Source organism: Callorhinchus milii, unplaced genomic scaffold, assembly GCF_018977255.1.
Source record: "Callorhinchus milii isolate IMCB2004 unplaced genomic scaffold, IMCB_Cmil_1.0 Scaffold6, whole genome shotgun sequence".
Lineage (NCBI taxonomy): Eukaryota > Metazoa > Chordata > Chondrichthyes > Chimaeriformes > Callorhinchidae > Callorhinchus > Callorhinchus milii.
The window spans coordinates 8984382-9009067 of record NW_024704747.1 but is presented as its reverse complement, the minus strand read 5'-3'; the positions used below and the strand labels follow the sequence as shown (position 1 = coordinate 9009067).

The 24686-nt window shown below is 39.0% G+C and overlaps 1 protein-coding gene across 1 annotated transcript in view; it reads right to left on the bottom strand.

The window, feature by feature from the left end:
* The window catches only part of nckap5l (NCK-associated protein 5-like), a 291964-nt gene that overhangs the window by 61586 nt on the left and 205692 nt on the right, over positions 1-24686 (bottom strand). Inside the window, exons 8-10 of the mRNA XM_007896185.2 lie at positions 22366-22434; positions 19184-19222; positions 18313-18432 (exon numbers count right to left, since the gene is read on the bottom strand). Coding sequence (XP_007894376.2) covers positions 18313-18432; positions 19184-19222; positions 22366-22434 — 228 coding nt within the window. The remainder of the gene's footprint in view (positions 1-18312; positions 18433-19183; positions 19223-22365; positions 22435-24686) is intronic.

The window sequence follows — 24686 nt, the reverse complement described above, 5'->3', positions numbered from 1 at the left end:
TACTTGCTAAACATTATTGCTTTATAATACAGCTGGTATCCATACAAAACATATACTCATCCAATAGCAACTTTTCATACAGAGAGTTATGTAAGGAAAATCTAGGCTTATTTCTACAATAATGACATTCAGTCAGTTGCTCTTCAACTGCGTCACTGAAATGAAAGGTATAATAAGACCTTTGATCTCAAGTTACATAAAGTGAGCTGAGAATACAATACAATTGTCAACTTCATACATATGAATAATCACTCAAGATTATTCATAAGTATGAAGTTGACAATTGTATTCAGATGTAACAAAAAAACTATTACCAAAAGTAATCATTGTTACATACTATTACAAACCAACAAAACAATTACATGTTGATTCTGATCAGAAACCAAATTCTAAACATGAACAGACCCAATCTTTCCTGTGAAAGGAGCACTGCTGGGTACAGTTGAAGAAAATTTGGGGTTAAATTTCTCCGTTCTGTACTCATCGAGTACCCATAGATATGAAGATTGATGTAAATTGATAATTGTCGATCTAGGAGTGCATTAAGAACTAAAGCAATTAATAACTAAGAAGAAAAGGCCAATGGGCAACTATATGCAAGGAAATGCAGGCAATGGTTCCCAACACACTCTCAGTTACACTACTGTCTGGAGCAGCCTGTAGAGGCCAAATCTCTTTCCGTGGGGTCAAGGGAAAATTGCAAGAAACAGGTGGCTGTTTCTCACCTCTTAGATGTGGTTGTAAAGTGTCACTGCTTGAAGCCCACCCACTCATCCAGCCACAATATGTCCCTGGGGAAGCAGGTGGAAACTACAGGATTTCATAGACTCAATCTCCCAATAATAAAATGACACTGACAACGTTTGTAATTTATTTTCTCTGAGGACAACTTAATATTTGTTCAACCAATCTCAGTGCAATTTCCTTTTCTCTTAATGCTAGGTCTTATGGATAAAGCACAGACAGTGGAAACACACAGATGTGGATAGCCTTATTGCAGAGCAAACAGAAGGATATGAGATGCTATCACAGATACTGCGGATCTGTTCGGATTTAACTAAATGATAAGGTTACACCAATAAAAGCCAGAGAAGCTGATATGCGTCACATCTGTTAATTTCACCAGAGGCTCATGATCAAACTTCCTAACACCACATTCGTTTATGAATACCAAATGCTAAGTAGGTCACACACGAAAGGGTGGCACTGAAAAGCATTTCACACTAGTTTTATTGCTTTACGAAAACGTTAAAGCTAAAGGTCATCAGAATATCCTTCCAGAGATGAACAGTGATCAATGGATATTATGAATGCACAGTAGTTATCAAGCTGAATAACTCCCTTTGTGGCAAACTCTCAGGGATTGATGGACTCATCACCACAACAAGGCCACATACTCCCTCTTTAATCCAACTAGACTACCAGGGATTGAATGTTTAATTTAGTCTGTCAGCAACTCCATTCCTCCCATCAGACTGCCAGACGAATGTTTTTACATGGAAAAATGTTATGTACATTAGCACACATATTGCTCCTCAGCAAATATTTTATATGCAGACATGCAGACAAAAATATGAGATGCATAATGATGCATTTATGAAGAATGACTTACAGCACAGAATTCGATTGTCACAAGTTACCCAAACCACAATGACAATGATTAAAAGTCCCATAAAATGCATTTCACATTAAATTGTAGGTTTAGTCATTTATTTATACATCCTTTACCTTATAGGAATTGAATTGAAATTTCTAGAAGTTCCACTTCCAATTGCATTATTCAAAATAAAAAGGGAGTTTTTTCCGATATCCTGGCCAATAATTCCCCAGAAAAAAATAGATTATTTACTTCATGCCTACTTGGGGAAAATTGCTGTGTTCAAATTGGTGCTGCAATTGCCTACAAAATAAACAGTGACTAACCTGAAGCTTTGTTTCCGATTTGCAGTACTCTACTAAAAATGAACATTGTGTACAGTAATGTCTACATGTTTCTCAATGTAGACAAGATCTACATACAACTTTAATCTGTAGGTAACTTTTGAAATTACATCATTATGTTGCCCTTCATTCCTGTTCCCAAAATAAAACTTTTTAAATGTTCTTTTGCAAAGAAAGTTTTGCTTTTTTTTAAAAAAAGTAAAACTCAAGAAACTGGAGGAATAGTTCACAATGCAATGGCTTTTATTTGTTTGGATCACTGCAGTTGCTTTACGATTTGCTTTTAAATTTCTGAAAACTCCTAAAATAAGAAAACTCTTAAAATAAATCACAGAAGGTGGCAAGGAAAGAGTTTTCTTTTTATCGGTTACTGAATGCACTGTACAATTGTGATCATTATATATTGCAGCAATCATAATGCTTAATGATATTTTAGCCCTGTGGTACCACTTTGACATTCAGAACCCATTTTAAACCTTTTGAATGATATCAAAAGATGCATGGGTGTCTGGAAAATGAATACTATTATCCAGTTCCAGCCTTTATGCCTGGAAGGGAAACTAAATGTACTACTGGAGAAATTGAGCGAAATCTAGATCGATATCTTGCATTGCATGGTGACAGGCTTGCTATTCTAGGAAATGTCCTGACTTTAAAGGGTTAGAGTTCACTTTGAATAATATTTAGCAGTTTAACTTTTATATGTTTGCTTGAGGAACTCGATTTAAGATTTCAGGACCAGGCTGCATCTTTAGTTTTCAGATGCTAAAGCTCTCTATGCCAAATTAGGAGTCTACAGTTTATTTTCTTAGTAACTCTTGTTGATCGCAATGCAATCTAATTTGCAATGTGTAAACTATGTGTAAATGTGAGTGTGATGAGAATTGCAAGTTCCCCTCATTGTTTAATTGCAAATCAATGAAACATATAGGTGATTTTACCATCCCTCTCAATAGATTCATATAAATGTACAGAAGAAAGGTCTGTGTTCTGGCTCTCCGAAGCACCAATCCATTCAGTCCCATTTACCTGCCTTTTCTTCATTTGCCTCTCAAACTATATTTCTGGACTACAGACTTTATTCAATCCACATTTTCAAGATTAGTTTGTTTTTCAAGATTTTAATAAAAAGGTAAATAGTTTAAATTTCAGAAAAACAAACATTACAATAGTTTCAATACACAAGCAAAATACGTTAAAACAGAATTCCATACAATGCGATCGATGCGTAAACCATTTAGACTCTATAAACATTGCGAGCAGGAAATTTGAATTAAGACCGTAAAATTAGTGGCACTTTCAGGTTTTTTCATCGTCTGCAAAAGGAACCCACGATTGATAAGATCAGTTAGTTTTAAAGACCGGTTAAAATTTGAGAAAGGAGTTACAATTTGAGAGTACAAATTAGAGATTATAATTCCGGCTAGTTCCACATGCCCATTTTTAAATGGAAAGCCTGAATAAATAAACATGGAGTCTTCACACAAGTGGGAAAAACCAGTGTTCATGCTCATACACACAGTTTGAAGCGTTTAACCTCGACAGATTTTTCACCCTCTAATTTGACCCGCAGTGGCATTGATGCAAATAAAATCTCAGCACAGGAAGATCAAACAATAAATAAATTGGTCATTTTCAATCTACGACTGTTTGTGGGACATTGCTGTGCGCAATTGGCTGCCGCGTTCGCCCACAAATATACAGTCAATTCACTTTACAGTGTGTTCTGTGAAGCGCTTTGGGACGTCCTCTCGACGTGAAAAGCGCTATATCAAATGCAAGGATTATTATTATTATTATTATTATCTCCCGATACCTGGAAAAGTAGATTTTTTAGGACTAGCAAAGAAGCAACCCCCTATTTTTCTATATTTCCAGTACAGTAGCGGTCGATTTTAGCAAGTAAGTAGAATGACGTATTCTGTGTCAGTGCTGCAAAATACAATTGTTATTAATTTTGCTGGTTTAACTTATTTCTAACAGATAACCTGAAACACAGATCTGTGTAAAGTAATATTCCAGTCCAGGTGAGTTTTCTGCAGCAGTTGTGGTGTCTAAACAGGTCCAGGTCTCTTGTCAGTAAACTAGCTGAACACAACAGATTAGGGATCCAGAATTGCAAATAGTCTCAGTTTATAATACCATTTTGTTTTAGATTGCACAGATTTGTGGGAAAATTCTTAAATTCGGCCTTGATTTGGAAGTTGGTCTTTTCAAGCAAATGCAGAAAACAGGTTTCCTAACTAAGAATGAATTAAGAGTTTTCCACAATTAGGCCTGATCTTGAATTTTAAGAGAAAATGATTTTATGGGCTAAGGGTAAGTGGAGTGTTGGGCCTCGGGAGGGGAAGATGGGCTAAAAGAGAGCTGGGAGATTATGGAACATTAAAATAGAAAGGACAACGAGGAAGAAACCAGCACTAAATATAAGCAATAAAAATAATATTGAACGATACAGGCAAAGGATAGTGGAGTGGGATCAGAAGAAATAGCTCCAGTGGGGGATGTATCAAATGGCTGCCTACTGTCCTTCCAGTTCTTTTTACAACATTCAACCTCATTTACAATCAATGTGATTATTATTACAGTCCTTTTCTAAATTTTACTGCAACACAGTTTTTGGGATCCATAAAATCCAACTTGCGCTGTAACGAACTGCGAGAGCTGGTTGCACTGCACATGGAAACAGCAAAAGAAAGGCATTATCAGGTCACTGCTAATGTCACTTCCAACGTAATCAGTATGCAAAATGCAGGACGTATAATCAGTAGGATCTAATGACCCAGAAGTTGGCCGTTTTAGCATGAGGGGTTGACCTGTGAGATGAAACTGACCAGGTCGACCATTTAAATCGGGTCCATACTGCAATCGTTGTGTAACCAAACCTTCACTACAATGGGGCGGCATTGCATATTACAATTTATTTATTAACAACATTCTCAAAGTATTTTTGAGAGGAGATTTGAAAAAAAGAACTAAACACTGCATTCACATGAAGCTTTCTTATTATTCATACACTGCCACATCTGCCCTTATTTTGTTTCCTTAAAAAATTCAAAAGTAAATATTCTTTTATACAAAATGTATCGAACTTCTAAAAAATTGATCAAGTTAAAATGGATGGCAACATACTGAGTAAAGTGGCTGACGTTTTGCTAGCCATTTTAAGTAGTCTAGTCCTGGTACCAAGCAATACAGTATTTCACAATCTCAGCAAAGTTAACAGGGATTTTGTCAATAGTGTCACAACCCTTAGAAGGTGAATTAAAGATACTGAAATATAACCTTCATAGTTTGCTCAAGCCACTGGGGAGAACAAGAAATGCAATAACATATGATATCCTAAAATGGACAAGGTTATTGCGTATTTTAGGCTGGAATGGCTTTAACTGGCAACCTTTCAGGAATTCATTCTGTGAACTATAATTTTGTTTCCCTGCCTAATCCATCAAAGCATTCTAATTCCAGAGCCTATCCACTGATAGTATTTGATCCAATGTTTTCTGCAAAATATACTGATGATATAACTACTGAAATCTTTTAAATAGTTTTACAACAGAATGCACAGAGCCAACACAATCCACCTGCAATGTTTTTAGTCAGGCTTGCGAGCCTTAAGATACAGCCAATGGAAATGGATACATGATAACAGCTGTGTTACAGGAGAAAATCCCATTAGAGGTGTTATCTGGAGTATATTAAATTCTCTTCTTATTTTCCCTTTTCATTTAGTAATTTGAAATGCTGATTCTGATCTAAAATTATCATAAAATAATCCTTGCAACTTTCACATCAGGACGTCTCATCACGCTTCACACCTCATAGCTTCACAGTATTCAATGGTAAGCGAGTGACCTTGTATTTTGTATTCTAAAATACAAGGTCACTCGCTTACCATTGAATACTGGGAAGCTATGAGATGTAGGCGAACACAGCAGCCAATTTGCACATAGAAATTTCCCACAAACACCCATGAAGTGAATGACCAATATTATCTGGAGGTTTGTTGGGGCTTGAACCTATAACCTTCTGACTCAAAGGCAGAAGTGCTACAAAATGAGCCAGGCTGACGTCCAAATTGATCAATTAATCAAATAAATGTAATTTCTAAAAATATTATTTTTTTCAGGGATCTAACATATTTAACTAAGTTTACAACTTATCCTAGCTTCTGATTGAATTCTAAAACGATATACCTTTTTTTAAAAAAAGCTGAGTTCAATTAGAGCAGAACTGTTGGTGCTACAATTGGCCATAGCATTCTTCCAGTATGGGAGAGGAAAAATTGACTAGAATTCTGATTTATTTTTAGTGCCCCCCCCCCCCCGACTCCCAACCCCCGCACACACACACACACACACACCTGCCCCCACACCCACTGAAAACTGCAGAACAGGCTTGGCTATGATGCCCTCACCCCCATGCTTGAATCCCCTGACAGCAGTCACTGTGTAGTATGACATCCAGAGATTGGTGACTTACCAGAGGGCACCTCTGGAGCCTTGGAACTTTGATTGTTTTTAGCAATCAAAGGCAATGGGAGGGAGCATGTTTACAAGGTATGTGAATCAGCTTTGTAACTTTTAAGGTTACATTCTTCAGTTATGATCACATTATAAAGTGGTTTATTGAACCTAAACCATATTATTCTTGATTATTATGGCTATTTACATGGCATCAGCATGATTGTTTCTTTGCTCTGTGAATAACACTGACTACTTTTGTTGAAAGATGGATAACCAAAAAACAAACATTTAATCCACTTTAACACAAGTGACATACTGGTTGGCTTTACACAATATAAATGTATATCTTGATGTACATCCTAAAGAGGACATCATTTCAACAGCGATTGTTCAACATTAGTGGGAGAGACTCTCACACTTCTGACATAAACATATTGTCTGTCCCTCAAGGTAATGCCGTAATGTCAGAACATTTGCAGAGAATCTATCAACGTATTTTAATACAAAGTGAAGGCTCACCTTAACAGAAGAACTGCAACAAAACAACCCTGAAGTGTAATATGTTCAAATGTATCATGGTCTATATCAATACAACAACAACAACAACAAGATTCCATTTATAAAGCGCCTTTCACGTCAGGAGGACGTCCCAAGGCGCTGCACAGTTGGGTCATGACCCGAGCAGGGGGGAAATGGTCAGGGTGAGGGGAGGGAGCGAGGAGGGGGGAAATGGTCAGGGTGAGGGGAGGGAAGGGAGGGATCGAGGAGGGGGAAGAGAGTCGAGAGGGGAGCTGAAGGCTCGGTCAAAGAGAAAGGTTTTGAGACCGGCCTTGAAGGAGGAAAGGGAGGAGGCGGCGAAGGCACTAGGGGATAGAATTCCAGAGCCTCGGGGCTGAGAGGCTGAAGGCCCGACCACCGATGGTAGGGCGATTGGGGCGGGGGACGTGGAGCAGACCGGAGCCGGAGGAACGGAGGGTACGGGCAGGTAGGTAGGGGGATAGTAGGTTGGAGAGGTAGGAGGGAGCAAGGCCGTGAATGGCCTTGTAGGTGAGGATGAGGATCTTGAATTCAATCCTCTGGGGGATGGGGAGCCAGTGGAGGCGAGCGAGGGTGGGAGTGATGTGGTCGCGAAGCCTGGTGCGGGACAGTACACGAGCTTCAGAGTTCTGAATGACCTGCAGCTTGTGGAGGGAGGTGGCGGGAAGGCCGGCGAGGAGAGAGTTCCCATAGTCCAGCCTTGAGGTGACAAAGGCGTGGACCAGGGTACCTTTCATAAACTATTTTGGCTGCATTTTGCTCCTGAATATAGAGACCATTTAAGATACCTGTTTCCCTAAGTAAAATAAATAATAATAATAATCCTTGCATTTGATATCTTGGCGAAGTATAAATTTGGTATTTTATGCAAGAGTTAGGGAAACAGATATCTTAAATTCTCTCTGCATTCAGGTTAGCAGTTTAACCCCAATGAGACTTTCTGCCAAACTGTCATCATCTATCTTTACTGTCACTTAAATTCCCACTGCATGTTGTTAACGGTAACCTGCACACACTAGGGGGATAGTGTGCTAGCTACAGTTAATATAATGCGGGGCAATATAGTGGGCCAATAAAAATATTTTCTGCACTGATGCAGAGGGAAATGGAAACTTGTCCTCACACATCCACGTTCCTTAAGCAAACTGCAATCATTACCATTTCCTCTGTATGTTCCCAAGAGATAAATAAGAATCATTACTTTTATACAGCAACACATCAAAACGCTCACAAAATCAGGAAGGACTGAATTTTGTAAAAAAAAATGCACATATCTACATGATTCACAGTACTTGTGTTTTAATCACTAATCAAAACAAAATTAATTGCCACTTTTCTAAATTCAGTCAATATCAAAATAACTATTTTGAACTTGAATACTGACCATTCTAAACACAACTTGTTTAACCTGGCATCCTTAAATATGCTGATAAAAACTCTAACCTTTCCCATGAACCTATAAACCCACAAGAGAGTAAAGCTTTCAAATTAGAAAGATACATTTGGCATCTTATCCTCTTTAAAATTTGTGGGATACAAAAAATGTCTCACTGCAGAATCCAGGCACAATGCCATGTTTGTGTCTTGTGGTATGAAACTGGCATTGGAGATGCCAGGACAAAGCTTGAACTATCATATTATGTAAATGATGCACAAATTTGTTGGCCAATATTAGTTTCAGCATTCTCTCTTGCAGACACACACGCACATAATGATATGACAAGACTGTGACATTTACTAAGAAATTGCCTAATGACTGGTGTATACAATAATTTGCATGTTGATCAACAACATTCTGAAATGCCAGGGATATTTAGTAGAAAATGAAGATTGAGACTGGTGATTGTAATGTGTTCTGTGCTGGAGTCTGGCTGCTGAGACCACCTTGAAGAGATAGTTTCATCAAGACATCAATTCCACAAAACAGCACTACAAAAAGGTAAGCAGTGCAAATCAATTTAGTTCCTGCTCAAAAGTGGTCCCTTACAAGTTCTTGGGCTCTACAGTGAAACTTTACGAGAAATATAAATCAGACTTCTTTCTCTGAATTGAGTTACTGCTGGAAGCAATCTCGCAACTGATGAAAGAAGAATTATGTCCACAAACAAAAAGGGCTTGGCATCAGGTGAAAGAACATTAATCATTGTGCTTGACATCCAGCATGCAATTATTCCTGACATTTTGCAGGAGTTACATCAGGAGATGGCAGCCTGAAGCGAGAGAGGCAATCAGACAGACAGACAGAACAAATTGTGGAAGAGAGTTGGAAGAGTGGTAATAAGGTCACAAGGGTTTCAGGTAAAAAGCCCCTTTGGCTCAATTGATCTCATCCTTCCAAAATGTCCACCCTACCTTCTTTCCATCACCGCGTTAAGCTTGAGCATGACTTTTAGGGATCTGAACTCACCTGATTTGGAAATCGAGCACCCAGTATCTTGTTTGCTTTATTTATTATTGCCTCACATTGTTTGCATGTGGTAAAATGTATCAACTCACAAACCAATTTACAGTCCCCACCAACTCTTCCTACAGAAAGTTCTATCCCATTTGTGGAATCCATCTGACACTATGCTTCTTCAACAACAATAGCAACAACCAATTGCAGTTATTTAGCACCTAGCACCTTTAACATTTAACATCCCTCCTTTTTCCATTACTTCACCTTCACCTGCAATAGGGAGCAGAGTGACAAAAATAATAGCAATAATGATAATCAATGTGTTTGATATATCGCCTTATCACATTATTGAGATTTCTCTTCACAGTTCTTCACAAAATATAGGGTAAAACGTTAGCCCACGAAAAGCGAAAGAATAGTGAATGACAGGAGAGAGAATAACAAGCAAAACAATTATTAGTTTTGATGAACATTCCACAGTAGTTCAGGCAGAAAATAAAGCACCCATTTCTAACTTATGTGGAACCTTACTGAAATTTACTGGATGTTTGAGATTAATGTTATTACTTTTCGACGCAAAGTCATTTTATTAACTAACAATATTATTGTGTTTTATAATTTATGGGTTTACCTCAATGGCATAATTTGTCAAGTGGAGTTTTTATTCCACAAAACACAGATGATTATCAGATGAGGAAAACTTAATTAAATGCGTTTATTCAAGCTTTCCAGAATAGAATGTTTTTAAAGTAAGGTAAATTAATCACCCTTATCTGTATTTTCTCACATGTCAGGAAATGTGCAACAAACTCACTGAAAGTTCCTTAATGTGTTTCTAATTATTGTCTTGATTGGGCTGAATGCAACTAAGCTACAAAGTTGCTTCTACCATATTACTTGACTGATGCCTTAATCGGCACAAAATTACAGCAGAGACTGACTACTTATCATAAAACTCACCCTAATACAACTGAAGCTTTTGGAAGCTCAAAATGTTTAAGTTACTTGAAGATAACTATGTTATGCTGTTCTGATGATCCTATCCTATCATATTTCCTCTAAATGTACACATAGTTCTGCCAGAATATTCATGTGGAAACATAATTTCTTCCAACAATTTAATTACACTTTAAATCTGACAGGCACAACGGAAGAAAGATGCAATTTCATTTTCAAAACTTGATATTCTCACGATTCTTCAATTTCAGCTGATGAAATGAAGGTGACATTTCTGATGGTTTTACCAATGTATAGCACCACTGTTATCCCATCAGTTAGGAAATATTTAAATGATGCTCTCTAGTTGTCTAACGTGTCATAAAACAATGCAGTAATTTACAAACAAAAGATGATTTTAAAGTTCTGTGGTTACATGTAAAGATTCCATTATAATCATTTTGAAATCTATAAAGTGAAATTCTTTCATAATCCAAGGGATAAACTTCACTGATCAATAATTAGCTGAATTTCTCAGGCTGATATAGATAAAAGCTAAAGTCCTATTTTTATTTGGTATCTTTTTCCTGAAAGACATATGGTGCTCCAAGCAATCCTACATTTGATCAGATTTCATTTTTACAAAATAGAAAAACAAGATGAGCGACTTTATCACAAATACTTTATGATTGTTTCCTACTGGGCTTTCTCCTTAATCCATCATCTGAAAAGAAGACTATTATAAAATCTAATCTTTATTCGGGTTTGTATTATCTACTGAAATATGATCAGATTTTGTTAACCCACTGAAAAGTAAATGATACTTTATCATCTAAAAAGAATCAACACTTTCATACATTATATTCCACTATAACTAGACTCTGAAAAATTACAACAATAACTGTTTCAGAGCACAAATTGAATATAAAATATTTTAGCTTCATAATATTGGATGTACAGGAAATCCTCAACGATTCCTGCTTGCAAAGGAGCAACAATGCTCTAACTCCTAACTTCAGTACAGCCCTGTTAAAACAAGGTGGTGGGGATCTGTAAACTCCTAACCCCTATTCTAACTCGGCATGATCACTGGTCGGGGCTTTCCATTCGTCATGCACGAATGCAGAGCTTCTCACATGCCGGCTGGCTACTAACATAGAAAAGGGCAAACTTCTATGTCACTGGGTCACCACCGATGTCATTTCTTGTACAGACATTAGCTCAATGACTCAATGACCTGGAAGTCAGACACTTTTAGCGTGTGGCAGAACAATCTGCTTCTTAGAAAGCACCGGCCACATTTTCTGCTGGCATTTTTTATTTTTTTATTAAGTCAATGTCAAGGTCCACACCCCAGTCTGCCCCAATCGACAGTAAAAGCTTGTTGTAACGAAGCACGTCCTAGCCTTGTTCTACTGTATTAACAACCAAAAGCATTATAAATACCTAGGCCTTCTATCTCCTGACAATATGGAGCTTGTAAACAAAACAATTTACTGGGGAAAATAGCCAATAAGCCGCCTGATTATCTGCCATATTACAAAAATCTAAGGCTTCTATTACAATTGATCACCATACCTTGGTCTTAATTGGGTGATTTCTACATCTCCTATCATGCATATGTGATTTCTAATCTCTATGTTCCAGGAGTGAGGGGTGATTTCTCAGTTTCCACACTCCAGTGACGAGGCACATTTTCTAAATCTCCCCGCTCTGGTAGCTACCTCTTAATTACAAGTAGTTGCTTGCAACTGCACTAATCAAACACATGAATTTTAAACGTAGCGATAAGAGGATCAAAAAACAGGAATGGTTCCTGGAAGGAAGAAACAACAAATGTGCTAAATCTTGACGAAATAAGAGTCCAGATTCTACTTAAATCTCCTGCTGCTCCTTAATACTCAAAGGTAGAAGGAAGTAACCAGAAACAGATTGACAAAATAGACACTGGCAACAGTGATTATTAATTATTTTTTAAAAATTTCATGAAAACTTGCTGTTCTTTTTCTGTGCTCTAAGCTGGGAGAGCGGTGTGTAATTTTCATAACTGTATATCAGGTTTTTGATGAAATATATATATTGTTGGTAAAAAAAACTAAATAAATCAAACAATTTTATTTTACATGTAATCACTTTGATAATAACTAATGAAAAGTATCAGTTGCCATCTTTTAACAAGAAACAATGAATTTGGAACAAACAGATGCATTTCACAGGATCTCCTTCAAACACCGAACAAGCATTATTGTTCAATTGCACTGGACTGTAACAGGATCAGTGATGTTAAATCAGCTCAAGTAAGAAAGAGAAGACGAAATGGGAAAAGGCCATTTGACTCATCAAAACTGTATTCAAGACCGCATACATATCTATTTTACGTTACACTTTATTCCATCTTGTGGAGAGGATTGTCTAGGATATCCCCTTATCCTGAATAGTGCTTAAGCAAAAATACCATCCATCTGTACTTTTCATCCTGCACTCTCTGCCTCAATCCCTCTGCCTTGCTCCCTCCTTGCCCAGCTTCAGATCACACCTGAAGACTTCCTTTTCAAACCGGGCCTATTCTCACCATTCATTTCACAACACAACATGGAGTCCTGCAGCTTAGTAGTTAGAGCACTCGCCTCGCAAGCGAGAGGACCCAGGTTTTATTCTGATATATATATCCATTGCTCCACGATCGCCTCTCCTCCACCTTCAACTCCCTCGTCCCCCTGAAATTGAGGACCATCTCCAAACCCACCCAATCCCCTGGTACAAGAACCATCTCCGCTGCCTAAAAACCCAAACCTGGCTGCTCGAGCACAGATGGCGGAAAACTGGTCTGAAATTCACCGCCATCTATGGCTCGAGCAACTCCACAGCTCCCGCCGTTCTTTGACACGCGCAAAAATGTCCTTCTACTCCAACATCATCTTAGAGGCTAAACACAACCCGAAAATCCTTTATTCCACCAACCACTACCTCCTCCGTGGCCCCCTCAGGCCTCCTCAATCTTCATAGCCAAAGCCAAATGCGAGGAGGTCATGGACTTCTTTTCATCTAAAATTCACAACATCCGCCAGGCAGCCTCATCCACCTGCCTCTTGTCACCCAACACCATGGTGTTGGGTGATAACAGGCACAACATCCTCTATCTGTGACCAGGGCTCTGCCTCCTTGTCCTCATGTCCCTCTCACCCTCCCCATCATCTGCTCCTACCACCACCCCCATCCTACATTCCTTCCTCCCCATCTCTCCCTCCTCCCTGTCACCAACCATCACCTCTATAAAACCCACCATCTGTTACCTCGAAACCCTCCCCACCAACTTGCTGGTCACCCAGCTCCCCCTCCTCTGCCCACCGCTGGATGAAGTCATCAACCAGTCCCTCTCCTCTGGATCAGTCTCTGCCTCTCTCAAAACCTCTGTCATCACCCCCCTCCTCAAGAAATCTTCCCAGATCCCTCAAACCCCAGCCACTACCACCCTATCTCTAACCTGCCCTTCCTCGCAAAAGTCCCAGAACGCGTTGTGGCAAATCAACTCCGCGCACACCTCTCTTCCCACTCCCTCTTTGAACCCCTCCAGTCCGGTTTCTGCCCTGCCCACAGGACAGAGACTGCGCTTGTGAAAGTCACAAACGACATCCTCAATCTGTGACCAGGGCTCCCTCTGCCTCCTTGTCCTCGTGGACCTCTTCACCGCGTTCGACACAGTCGATCACACCATCCTCCTTCACCGCCTTTCCTCCGACATCCACCTCAGTGGGACCGCACTCGCCTGGTTCGAGTCCTACCTCACAAACCACCAGTAGTACATCTGCACAAACCGCTTCTCCTCCCACTCTCACCCGGTTACCTGCGGGATACCCCAAGGATCCATCCTTGGCCCCCTCCTCTTTTTGATCTACATGCTCCCTCTTGGGGATGTCATCCACAGACATGGGGTACACTTCCACACGTACGCGGACGACACCCAACTCTATTTTTCCACCTTTCTTTGCGACCCCCAGTCCCCTGATGTTCTGTCAGTCTGCCTGTCAGACCTCTGGGGCTGGATGAGCGCAAATTTCCTTCAGCTGAACGTTGACAAGACGGAAGCCATACTCTTTGGCTCTCGTCAACGTCTAAAATCTCACGGTTCTCACCTCCTCCACCTACTCGACCTCCCCCTAAAACTCCCCAAACCCGTACGCAACCTAGGGGTCAGGTTCGACCCCCAATTATCCTTCCTCCCCCACATCCGGTCCCTCACCAGCACTTCCTTCTTCCACCTCCGACGGATCACCCGTCTCCGCCAATACCTCACTCCAAAAGCCGCTGAAACCCTAGTCCATGTGTTTGTCACCTCTCGGCTGGACTATTCAAACGTCCTCCTCACCAGTCTCCCCTCTACTACCATCCATAAAATCCAGATTATACAAAACTCTGCCACCCGTATTCTCATCCGCACGAAACTCCATTCCCCGATCACCCCAGTCCTTGCCAGACTGCACTGACTGCCTGTCCCAGAGAGGATCAACTTCAAGATCTTCACTCTTGTCTTCAAATCCCTCCACTCCTCTGCACCCCCCTACCTCTCTGACCTCCTCTCTCCTCAAAACAGTGCCTGTTGCCTTCGTTCCACCAGGTCTGGCCTCATCTTGTCCCCCGAGTCCTCCGCTCCACCCTCGGCGGCCGTGCCTTCAGCCATTATGCCCCGAGGTTCTGGAACTCCCTTCCTCACTCCCTTCGTCTCGCTCCCTCTCTTTCTATTTTCAGGTCCCTTCTGAAGACCTTTCTTTTTGACCGCACCTTTGGTCACCTTCCCCCCCTCCCCCTGGCTCAGCCCCGGGATCCGTTACTGTGAAACGCTCTGAGACGCCGTCCAGCGTGGAGGGCACTATATAAATCTAAGTTGTTGTTGTTAACAACCCATTAAAAACGACCTATTAACAATTAAAAATCATCATATATACGCTGACCACCCCTCTGTCCCTGGCTCGGTATCAAGCTCCACCACTGTAAGCGCTCTGAGACACTATCCCACATGAAAGGTTCTATATAAATGCAAGTTGTTGCTGTTGATTTCACAGGCAGAACACTAAATTATAAGTCATACCTTAGCTGACTCCACCATTTTCCCACCCAGTCTCTGGATATGTTTAACTTAAACACAGATGTACTGGTTTTAAATGTTTTTTTCTGCTTTTGTTCTACTCTGCTTGCATACTTGATTATATTTGTAACTTGTACAGACCTGCAACTGTTCATAATTTTTAATAATAATAATCCTTGCATTTGATATAGCGCTTTTCACGTCTTCATCCAATTGCGCACAGCAGTGTCCCACAAACAGTCGTGGAATGAGTGACCAAATTATATATTTGTTTCTTGAGGGGTTATTGCCCCCGGAAAAGCAATCTGCCAATCGACTGACCACCGGGTTCCTAATTACTGCTAGGTAAACAGAGGCATGTGGGGTAAGGAAACTTGCCCAACATTTCGGCCTGCAGGGAATCGAACCCAGGTCTCTCGCTTGCAAGGGCTCTAATCACTGAGCTATAGGACTCCACTAAGTCCTTCACTAAAGACCACTAAGATGCCTCACTGTTCATGCGGTTTTAAGCATCTGTTTCTTCCTAATGTCTTCTCTTAATAATAATACTAATCCTTGCATTTGATATAGCGCTTTTCACGTCAGGAGGACGTCCCAAAGCGCTTCACAGAACACACTGTAAAGTGAATTGTGGGCGAACGCGGCAGCCAATTGCGCACAGCGATGTCCCACAAACAGTCTTAGATTGAAAATGACCAATTTATTATTGTTTTTGGTTTTGGAGGGATTATTATTAGGCTCTGTGTGGAGTAAGGAAACTTGCCCAAGGTTTCGCCCTCTGCCTGGAATTGAACTCAGGTCTCTCGCTTGCAAAGCGAGTGCTCTAACCACTGAGCTACAGGCTACAGGACTCTTCGTCTTGTCCTGCATGCGCTCCCTGATGCTGTAATGGGCCTTTCCACATTTGCTCCAGTTCTGTTGGGCTGAAGACCAACACTAGGGATCTTGTCATTACTCATTTAGAATGGACTTTTATATTTCTACATCATGATTATGGCTGCAATGGGGCACCATACACATGTGTAACCATGAATGTCCTGGAAGGTTCATAATCGTTCACAGGGCTATTTTTCAAATGTCTAATGGTATAAAGAGCAAATTGCATAAAATATTAATAAACAAACATGCAATTTTAAAATTCAGCTCTAAAAAGGAGGTGATTTTTTAAAAAAATGTTAATGAGCAGCAGGAAATATAAATCAAGCTTCCACATCACTTTAATGTTTGAAGCAAACTCTGTTTGTTATCAACATTATAACAAGGCATTAAAATTTAACACAATCATCAGTCAAATAGTTCACTTGTAAACAACTGTGCCATGATTAAGCTGGCTTCTCGTTGGTCTTTTATGGACCAATTTTGCTCCAAGGTGATAGGGAGAATAATATAAAATAATATTTAGAAGTCGTCCGCAAGACCTATCCTTTTACATAAGCCCAAATGTTGTTACAATTCTAACAACAAGGCAAATCTTCACCACCAGTATTGGTTTGTCTATAAGGAAAAAAATAAATATATTCTCTGAAATTCCCATCACTTTAAACTAATATAAAATATAAATTACACAAAATATTAGATGCCTATTTAATTCATGAGGTTTTCTGTCTGTTTAGATAGTGACATCTACCATTTTTGTTTCTGTGTGTAATGCTAGTCAATTTGCAAAATACGTTTTCATCATTAATATAGTGCAGAGTGTCTGATTGACTGACACTGCACATCTCTAATAAAAAAAAATCCAGTCAATTGCTTGGCAGCAAAATGACCTGTAATATAAAATTAAAGGCCAAATGTCATTTTTGTACCATCCATTTGGACTGTTATGTCGATACCTAGAGCAGGCCAGGAAGTTTCTAATAGCTCTTGTGTTGGGAGTAATGTGTCCTAAGATGACAATGTAGGCGTATGTGCTTGAAGATGCAGACTTTCAGACTTACAGATAACATGATCACAAGTTGACATCTTTGCTGCATAGATTTTTTTTTATTGTTTTCATGTCTATCCCATCTTACTCATCTTCAGTTATTATCGTAACCATTAATGTCACCCCTTTCTCGTTATTTAGATGTATGACTTATTCTTCAACGTTACTGCAAACTTTTGAATTAATTTATTTCTGTTTCACTGTTGATTTTTTTCTGACATCCCTTGCTGTTTCCAAATCTCGTTTTGTCTCTTTATCTGTCTCTAGCTATTAGTACACCAAAAAGATGCAATACAATATTATATTTGCATAGCTCCTTTCATGTCGAGAGGACGTCCCAAGGCATTGGAAAGTCAGGGATTTGGATAGAAAGAGGCATTAATGTGACCCATGCAATATTACAAAAACATCTTTTGACTTAGAATCAAATATTGTGAAGGTGTAACCTTAGATTGATTAATTTTATTGATAACATCTTCTGATTAACTGTAAATGTTCAGTGAATGATCAATAACCATCCCCAAATCATGTTCCTTGTCCCCCTTCACAAATCTTTTCATCCTAAAATAATCCCATGAAATACAGTCATTATACTTTACAGTAACCCCTGTGAAGCAATGTGTGACTCCCCCCCCCACCTCCCCACTCAGTGAAATATATCAAGTGCAAGGATAATTTATTTATCATTTGCCCTTGCATTGATATCACTAACTTATCGCATCATCAAAACGTCTCAAAGCACTTTAAATTTATTGCAAAGTGTAGTGACTGCACACTTGTAGATGAACACAGCAGCCAATTTGTGCACACCAATGTCTCATAAGCAAGCATGAAATGAATGACCAATTGAATCTGGGGGATTGTTCGCTTGGACATTGGAGAAACTCGCTTTTTCAATAGAGCCATAAGATCCTTAACATCCATATGAACAGGTAGATGGGACTACAGTTTATTTTAGAAATGTGAAAGTTAAGTGAAAGTTCAACAAACAAGCAGACATGCAAATATTAGATATTCACTGCAATACCTGTAAAAGGGAATCCGAGGCCAGCCGAACTCTCTGTTGGAATAGAACGCTCAGTGTTCGATTCTGTTGCTCAAGATCAAAGACCCTGGTGCGTAACTTGAGGCACTCCTCCCTTAAGTCCTATAAAGTTCATACAATGTAGCAAAGAATTAAAATACAACCATTTTTGTTAATAAATTGTCTACATTTAGCAGAGCAACAGAAAATAATGGATACTTACTTATATGGGAATACAAAGCATCAATCCAGTTAACATCCTAATCCTTTGCAGTCAAGTTTGAGCTTTATGTCCCCTATCACAGATTGGACAATTGTTCTATAATACACTTCCAGTTATCTGTTGCATTAGTTCTTTATCTCTATGAAGCAGATTTTGACTGTAGCATTCCTTCATTTCTGGAGAAAAATTAGGAGCATCTCTCATCAACTGAAGAAATTAAAACTAGAATAATCTTTGATGCCTATGAGTCCCCATTATAAATAAAGAATTTGCAACTTCGCCCACAAAATACACTGTCAATTCACTTTACAGTATATTCTGTGAAGTGTTTTGAGACGTCTCGAAGACATAAGGCGCTAAATTAAATGCAAGGATTATTAATATAAAAGTGCCTTATCGCGTCAAAACATTTCAAAGCACTTTGCATGATATTCCTAGACAGACTGTTACTGCATTTGCTCCAGCAAAGACCCACAAACAGCCATGAGATGAATGAATAACCTGCAACATTAGTGACTGGGAGACATTTCTTTCTCTTTCTGCACGGTGTCAAGTGATCTTCAATGCAAGCTGCTCCTGACCGGATTCTCAGTTCATAAAGGCCATATTATTTCTGCTGAGTGTACCTATGAAATCAGTAAAAGCACTCACCTTTTGAGTAAGCAATGCCTGGACCACTTGATTGGCAACCTTTCAGAGAAAATAAAGTGAGTATTAATAACAGTTACACACTCGCCCAAATCCTCTTCTCACTCTATAATTGATGATTCTTTTATTAAATTAGCTTAATCTAAGCATAAATTCAAAAATATTAAAAAGTACTCATATGTGATATTATTCAATAGCATGAAATGGCATCTTACTTTAGTTAATTAATACTAGTGATGACACTTTGGACAGACTCTTATTACACTGATTCACATAATTCAAATCAATTTGCCAATTCTGATGGTCTTGTCATCTATAAAATTGGGCAAATTACATTTCTATTGCAAAATACAGATTAATGTGGATGTAATACATTAACTGGTAATTCTGAATCTTTGTATCGTTCATTTCAATTCACACACTATTTGGTTAAGTGAAAGAAATGTTCCAAATGGAAAAGTGCAAACAATTTAGGGCCTGCCTATGTTGATGACAGTGAAATATTCCTTGTTAAAATATTGATACCATAGTAGATCAGTCCACTGTTTATGATAACTGACAGTTGTTCTGAAAGGTTGTAAAAATGTACCTACTTCCCGTCACCAGCCCACAGACAGGGCCATGAAGACCACATAGTATAATTGATTGAATCAAATTATTGATATTGATTTAGTGGCAGAGCACACTGTCATCCATCATCCAAGTGTGGAACTTTGAAGTGATCCACATAGCACAGTTCTCCCTCCACTCATCCAAACAGAACAATTATGATTACATTCACAAGATGGGCTCATGTATTACACTCTTAGCGATTTTGCCAAACTATCCTCCCTATGAAAGGAAAACAAGCATCTTACAGCTCAGAAATATCCAGGATAAATGTAACAGGTCAACACCGATGAAGAATACGAAAGGCTGTTGGAAACCTTCCAATAGGTAATGTATAAAGCAGCATTAGGTACTATGTTAATACTAAGTATAAGAGAATGGATGTGCTAAGTAACTTTTAAATATCTCATCTGTCACATAACTAAGTTATAGGCAAAAGAGGGGAAGTAGGCAGCTTTGCTCCATTACACTTCTAATCTAAGTTAAAATGCAATAGGGGAGTCCCACAGGCACACAGATTTGGATACAGGGGGATTTAATTACAAGGTCTTTCTCTCCATCTTAAACCAGGAATATATCCTTTTGATACTCAGGCTGAGACCCCAACTCCCATTTAATTTCCTCACCAGACTCAGATCCCTCCCCCCCACCCCCACCACTGGAAAAGAGCCTCGGCTCCACTTGGTAATATGTAGAAGGCTGGATAAATGATAGGTCTTCTCTATGGTTCTATTTCCAGTTTTAGCCGCTAGATAAGGAGTTTACAGGAAAGTCTATGTAAAGATTAGAATTACTACATAATCTGCCAACTAAGATTCCATATTAGGCATTTTTATGATTTTAAATACAAGGTGCCCTTCTGATAAATAATCCTTTTCATCCTTAATTAAAAATGTACTGAACCAGCATTAAATTTCTTCTTATTATTATTTGCATTCAAAACGCAGTCAATTCACTTTACAGTATATTCTGTGAAGCTCTTTCAGGCGTCTCGAAGAAGTGATAAGGCACTATATCAAATGCAAGGATTATTGTTATTATTAGCATTTACAGAACAAGGTTCCTCGACTGTAATATCACTTAAAACCTATTTGGTGAGTTTTAAGTAGATTTTTTTTGCTGCAAATTCCTGCTGACTTTATTTGGACTATTCTGTTTCAAACCATAAAAATATCCTGCACTTTACTGCAGATTTGTTCCATCTGTGTGTAAATAAATGCAATTCTATTTAAAATGCATGTAGTGAAATAAATACTTGGCTCCAGAAGATCTGCACATCTGTTCCAATTCCTTTTATTTTTGCACCACCCTTAAGACGTATAAATTGATATCAGAATCCAGTGCTATGCAGACACACTGCAAAAGTCAGCAGCACTTAGAAGCTACTGCAAAATATATATTTGAAAATCCTATGTCAGCATGTTTTAAGAGATATCTTCCTCCTCCCCCCTTCTTCTGGGGCTCCTAACTTTGTGAAAAACTGCAGCAGATTTGCTTAAATTCAGAAGCATTCACAATAAGCGAAGATAATCGTTAAGAAGTGGAACCCAAACTAATCCGGAGACAGCTAGGAAACTATCACCATGACGTGGTTTTGAATCCCAGCTAAAATGTTTGAACTCTGGTACCATGGGGTTAGTTTCATTGATCTCTGATTGAACGGACCACTGGATGGAGCTCTATGTGGTGGAGTTGTGTGCCAACTCATGGGGAGAAAAATCATCATAGAGATTATTCCTACCCCAGAGTTCACCTGCTATCAATTAATATGAATCATAGCACCAGGGGGGATTTCATCGTCCAGACCTTACCACTGGTGAAGATGAAGGTTTGACAAGAAGCATGCAAGCATGAAGTGAACACAACACGAGTTAAAGCACAGAGCTGGGAGGGCTGGATACAATATTATAATAACTTGGGCCATTAAAATTCAAAATAGCAGCAACAGGCACACCAAAACAATAAATCAACAGCTTTGCAATGCATTCATACATTTTCAAAATACCTTCAAGTGCTATGAGACAGCAAAGCTGAATTAATTAGAGTAAATGGTTCACTTATTCATATAAGGAAGGGTTGCTTATAATAAAACCTTTTCTAAGAGACTGGATAATGCAAAGGGTTTGAACACTGATGTTTCATCTCTGGAACTCAGGGATAAATCCATACTAGGCTGATGGGATGGAATTGTCTTCTCTCTGACTGATTATTGGTAACACAGTGGATAATACAAACTTTCAACTTTTGGATCTAGATTTTGAATCCAGCCTGGTCAGATGAAATGAATATCTTCTTTCTCTGATAGCTCTTGGATAGATAGTTGCATGATAATCGAGTCTGTTAATGTTAATAGATTAATTAATAGATAATTGAGTCTGTTAATCTCAAATCAGTTCCTGGTGGATACTGTACACAAACAATCATTCTCACACACTAAATTGGCAGAAAACAACTAGTGTGAAAAAGAAATGTTACAAATCTAAAAATAATACTAACTAATAAAAAGGAAAATCTTACCGGAGATGCAGGAAGTAATCCTACAAATGTTATTATTGTTTACAATTGTTTCATCTTACCTCATCGAGACACCGTTCATACTGCTCTCTCTGATTTTCATTCTCCATAGCAAGGGCTGAGTTCTCTGCCTTCAATAAAATACACAAAAATATTAATAATAATGCTTGCATTTGATATAGCCCCTTAACACATCTTCGAGATATCCCAAAGCGCTTCACAGTGAATACTGCAAAGTGAGCTGACTGTATATTTTGGGGATGAAACGCGGCAGCCAATTGTACTACAAACAGTTGTGGATTGAGTGACCAAATTATTTTGGGGTGGGGGGGGATTCTTTTTTTGAAAGGATTATTACCCCCAGAAAAGCAATTCTCCAATTGACTAGCAACCGGGTTCCTACTTACTGCTAGGTAAACAGAGAGTGTGGATTAAAGAAGATCGCCTAACATTTTGCCCTGCCTGGGAACAGACCCAGATCCTCTCGCTTCCAAGGCAAGTGCTCTAACCAATACGCTTCAGGACTCCACAATATTGACAAACATTTAGGCCATACTTTAGTACAATTCCATGACTATTTCGGAAAAAAGTAGGAATAGATGGAATCTAAATTCTCTGTAAAATTACACACAAAACCATCTATCTCAACTTTATGAGAGCTGAAATTCCAGTCGATATTATGTGTTGTGACTTTGGTGATGAAGGCCACTAATGGGATGTCCCCCATTATAATCGAGCATCACTGAAGGTGCTACATGTAAACACTAACTGGAATTATAGCTCAATAATGTGTTAAGATTTTTTTCCGCCCTTTCCAGATCTGGAGCACCAACAGAATCTCAATGATATGAGCCCATGTTATGTAAATGTCATTTGAAATAAATGGAGTAAAATAAAGGTCATGATTGTTAACCGTAACACATAAACCTGCAAAATGACTTTAGCCTTCATCCATCCACCAAAACCCCTCATATATATTATTGAGATACAAAACAAAGCATCTATGTTTTATAAATCTGCCTATAATAATTAATAATTGATAATAATGCTTGTATTTGATATACTGCCTTTCATGTTAATAGGATGTCTGAAAAGATTCCCTGGATTCACTGTAATGTCTTGTCACAGTATTTTTTAGGCGAACATGGGAGCTCAATTGTGCACAGGAAGGTCCCACAAACAGCGATCAAGTGAATGATCAATTTTATCTGTTTTTTCCTTCTACTCAGAACTTGCTTCAGACTCAGATCTCCTAATAGTAAACATTTCAGAAGAAAATTGGCTAAATTAAAAATCATCTGAACAACACAACATTGTGTATTAAATTAGGAGTCAGTTGCAAAACCATGTTTCAAAATCAGCAAATGGATCAATTTTTTTTCTCCAAATTTGTCCAACTAGGTTCAAATCTGATTTACACATGATCTCCTCTTTTCTAGGAATGTCTATGCTCTAATTGCCTATAAAACCGATTGTGTTCAGAAATTGGGAGTCCTGTAGCTCAGTAGTTAGAGCATTCGCTTCGCAAGTGAGAGACCTGGGTTCAATTCCCGGCAGAGCGAAACCTTGGGCAAGTTTCCTTACTCCACACGCCTGATAATAATTCCTCAAGAAAAAAAATAATAAATTAGTCATTTCAATCCATGACTGTTTGTCACTCTGTGCACAATTGGCTGCCATGTTTCTCCCACAAATATACAATCAATTCACTTTACAGTCTATTCTGTGAAGTGCTTTGAGACCTCTAGAAGACGTGAAAAGCGCTGTATCAGATGCAAGGATTATTATTATTTTATTATAAATTCAGAATATGCCTCTAATGTTTTCTTGGCCATTATTTCCAAACTAAATGGAAGAAACTTCCAAACACCAAATCTGCAAAGATGATTAAAGACTTGCTGACATGAGGATTCATTGTAAAAAACTAACTGATGAGTTAGGAAGAAAGCACATGTGTTGTCATGTTTTTGTAGAATGAAAATTGTGTCTGTGTGCACATGAAATGGTCTCCTTTGTGGTTTCGAGTGAAAGCAAACCTTAGGTTATCTGGGCCAACAGAAAAGTGCGGCTGCAATTTTTCTGCGGAATCTGCTATAAACACCCTCACTATAAACCCACTAAAAGTGAAGTTTCTGGCACAAGGGACAAATAGGAGCCCGGAGCCAGCTGAGCAGAGGCAGCGGGTGTGGAATGAGGAGTAAGCAAATCGGATAGGTAGGGAGGTGCGAGGGCATGAGAGGATCTTGAAATCGATCTGTTCAGTAATTGGGAGCCAGTGGAGCCTGGCAAGGACTTGTGTGATGGGGGTACAAAGTTTTGTGCGGTTTATTATCCGGGCGGCAGAGTTTTGAATTAGTTGAATTTTGTGTAGGATCACCAAGCA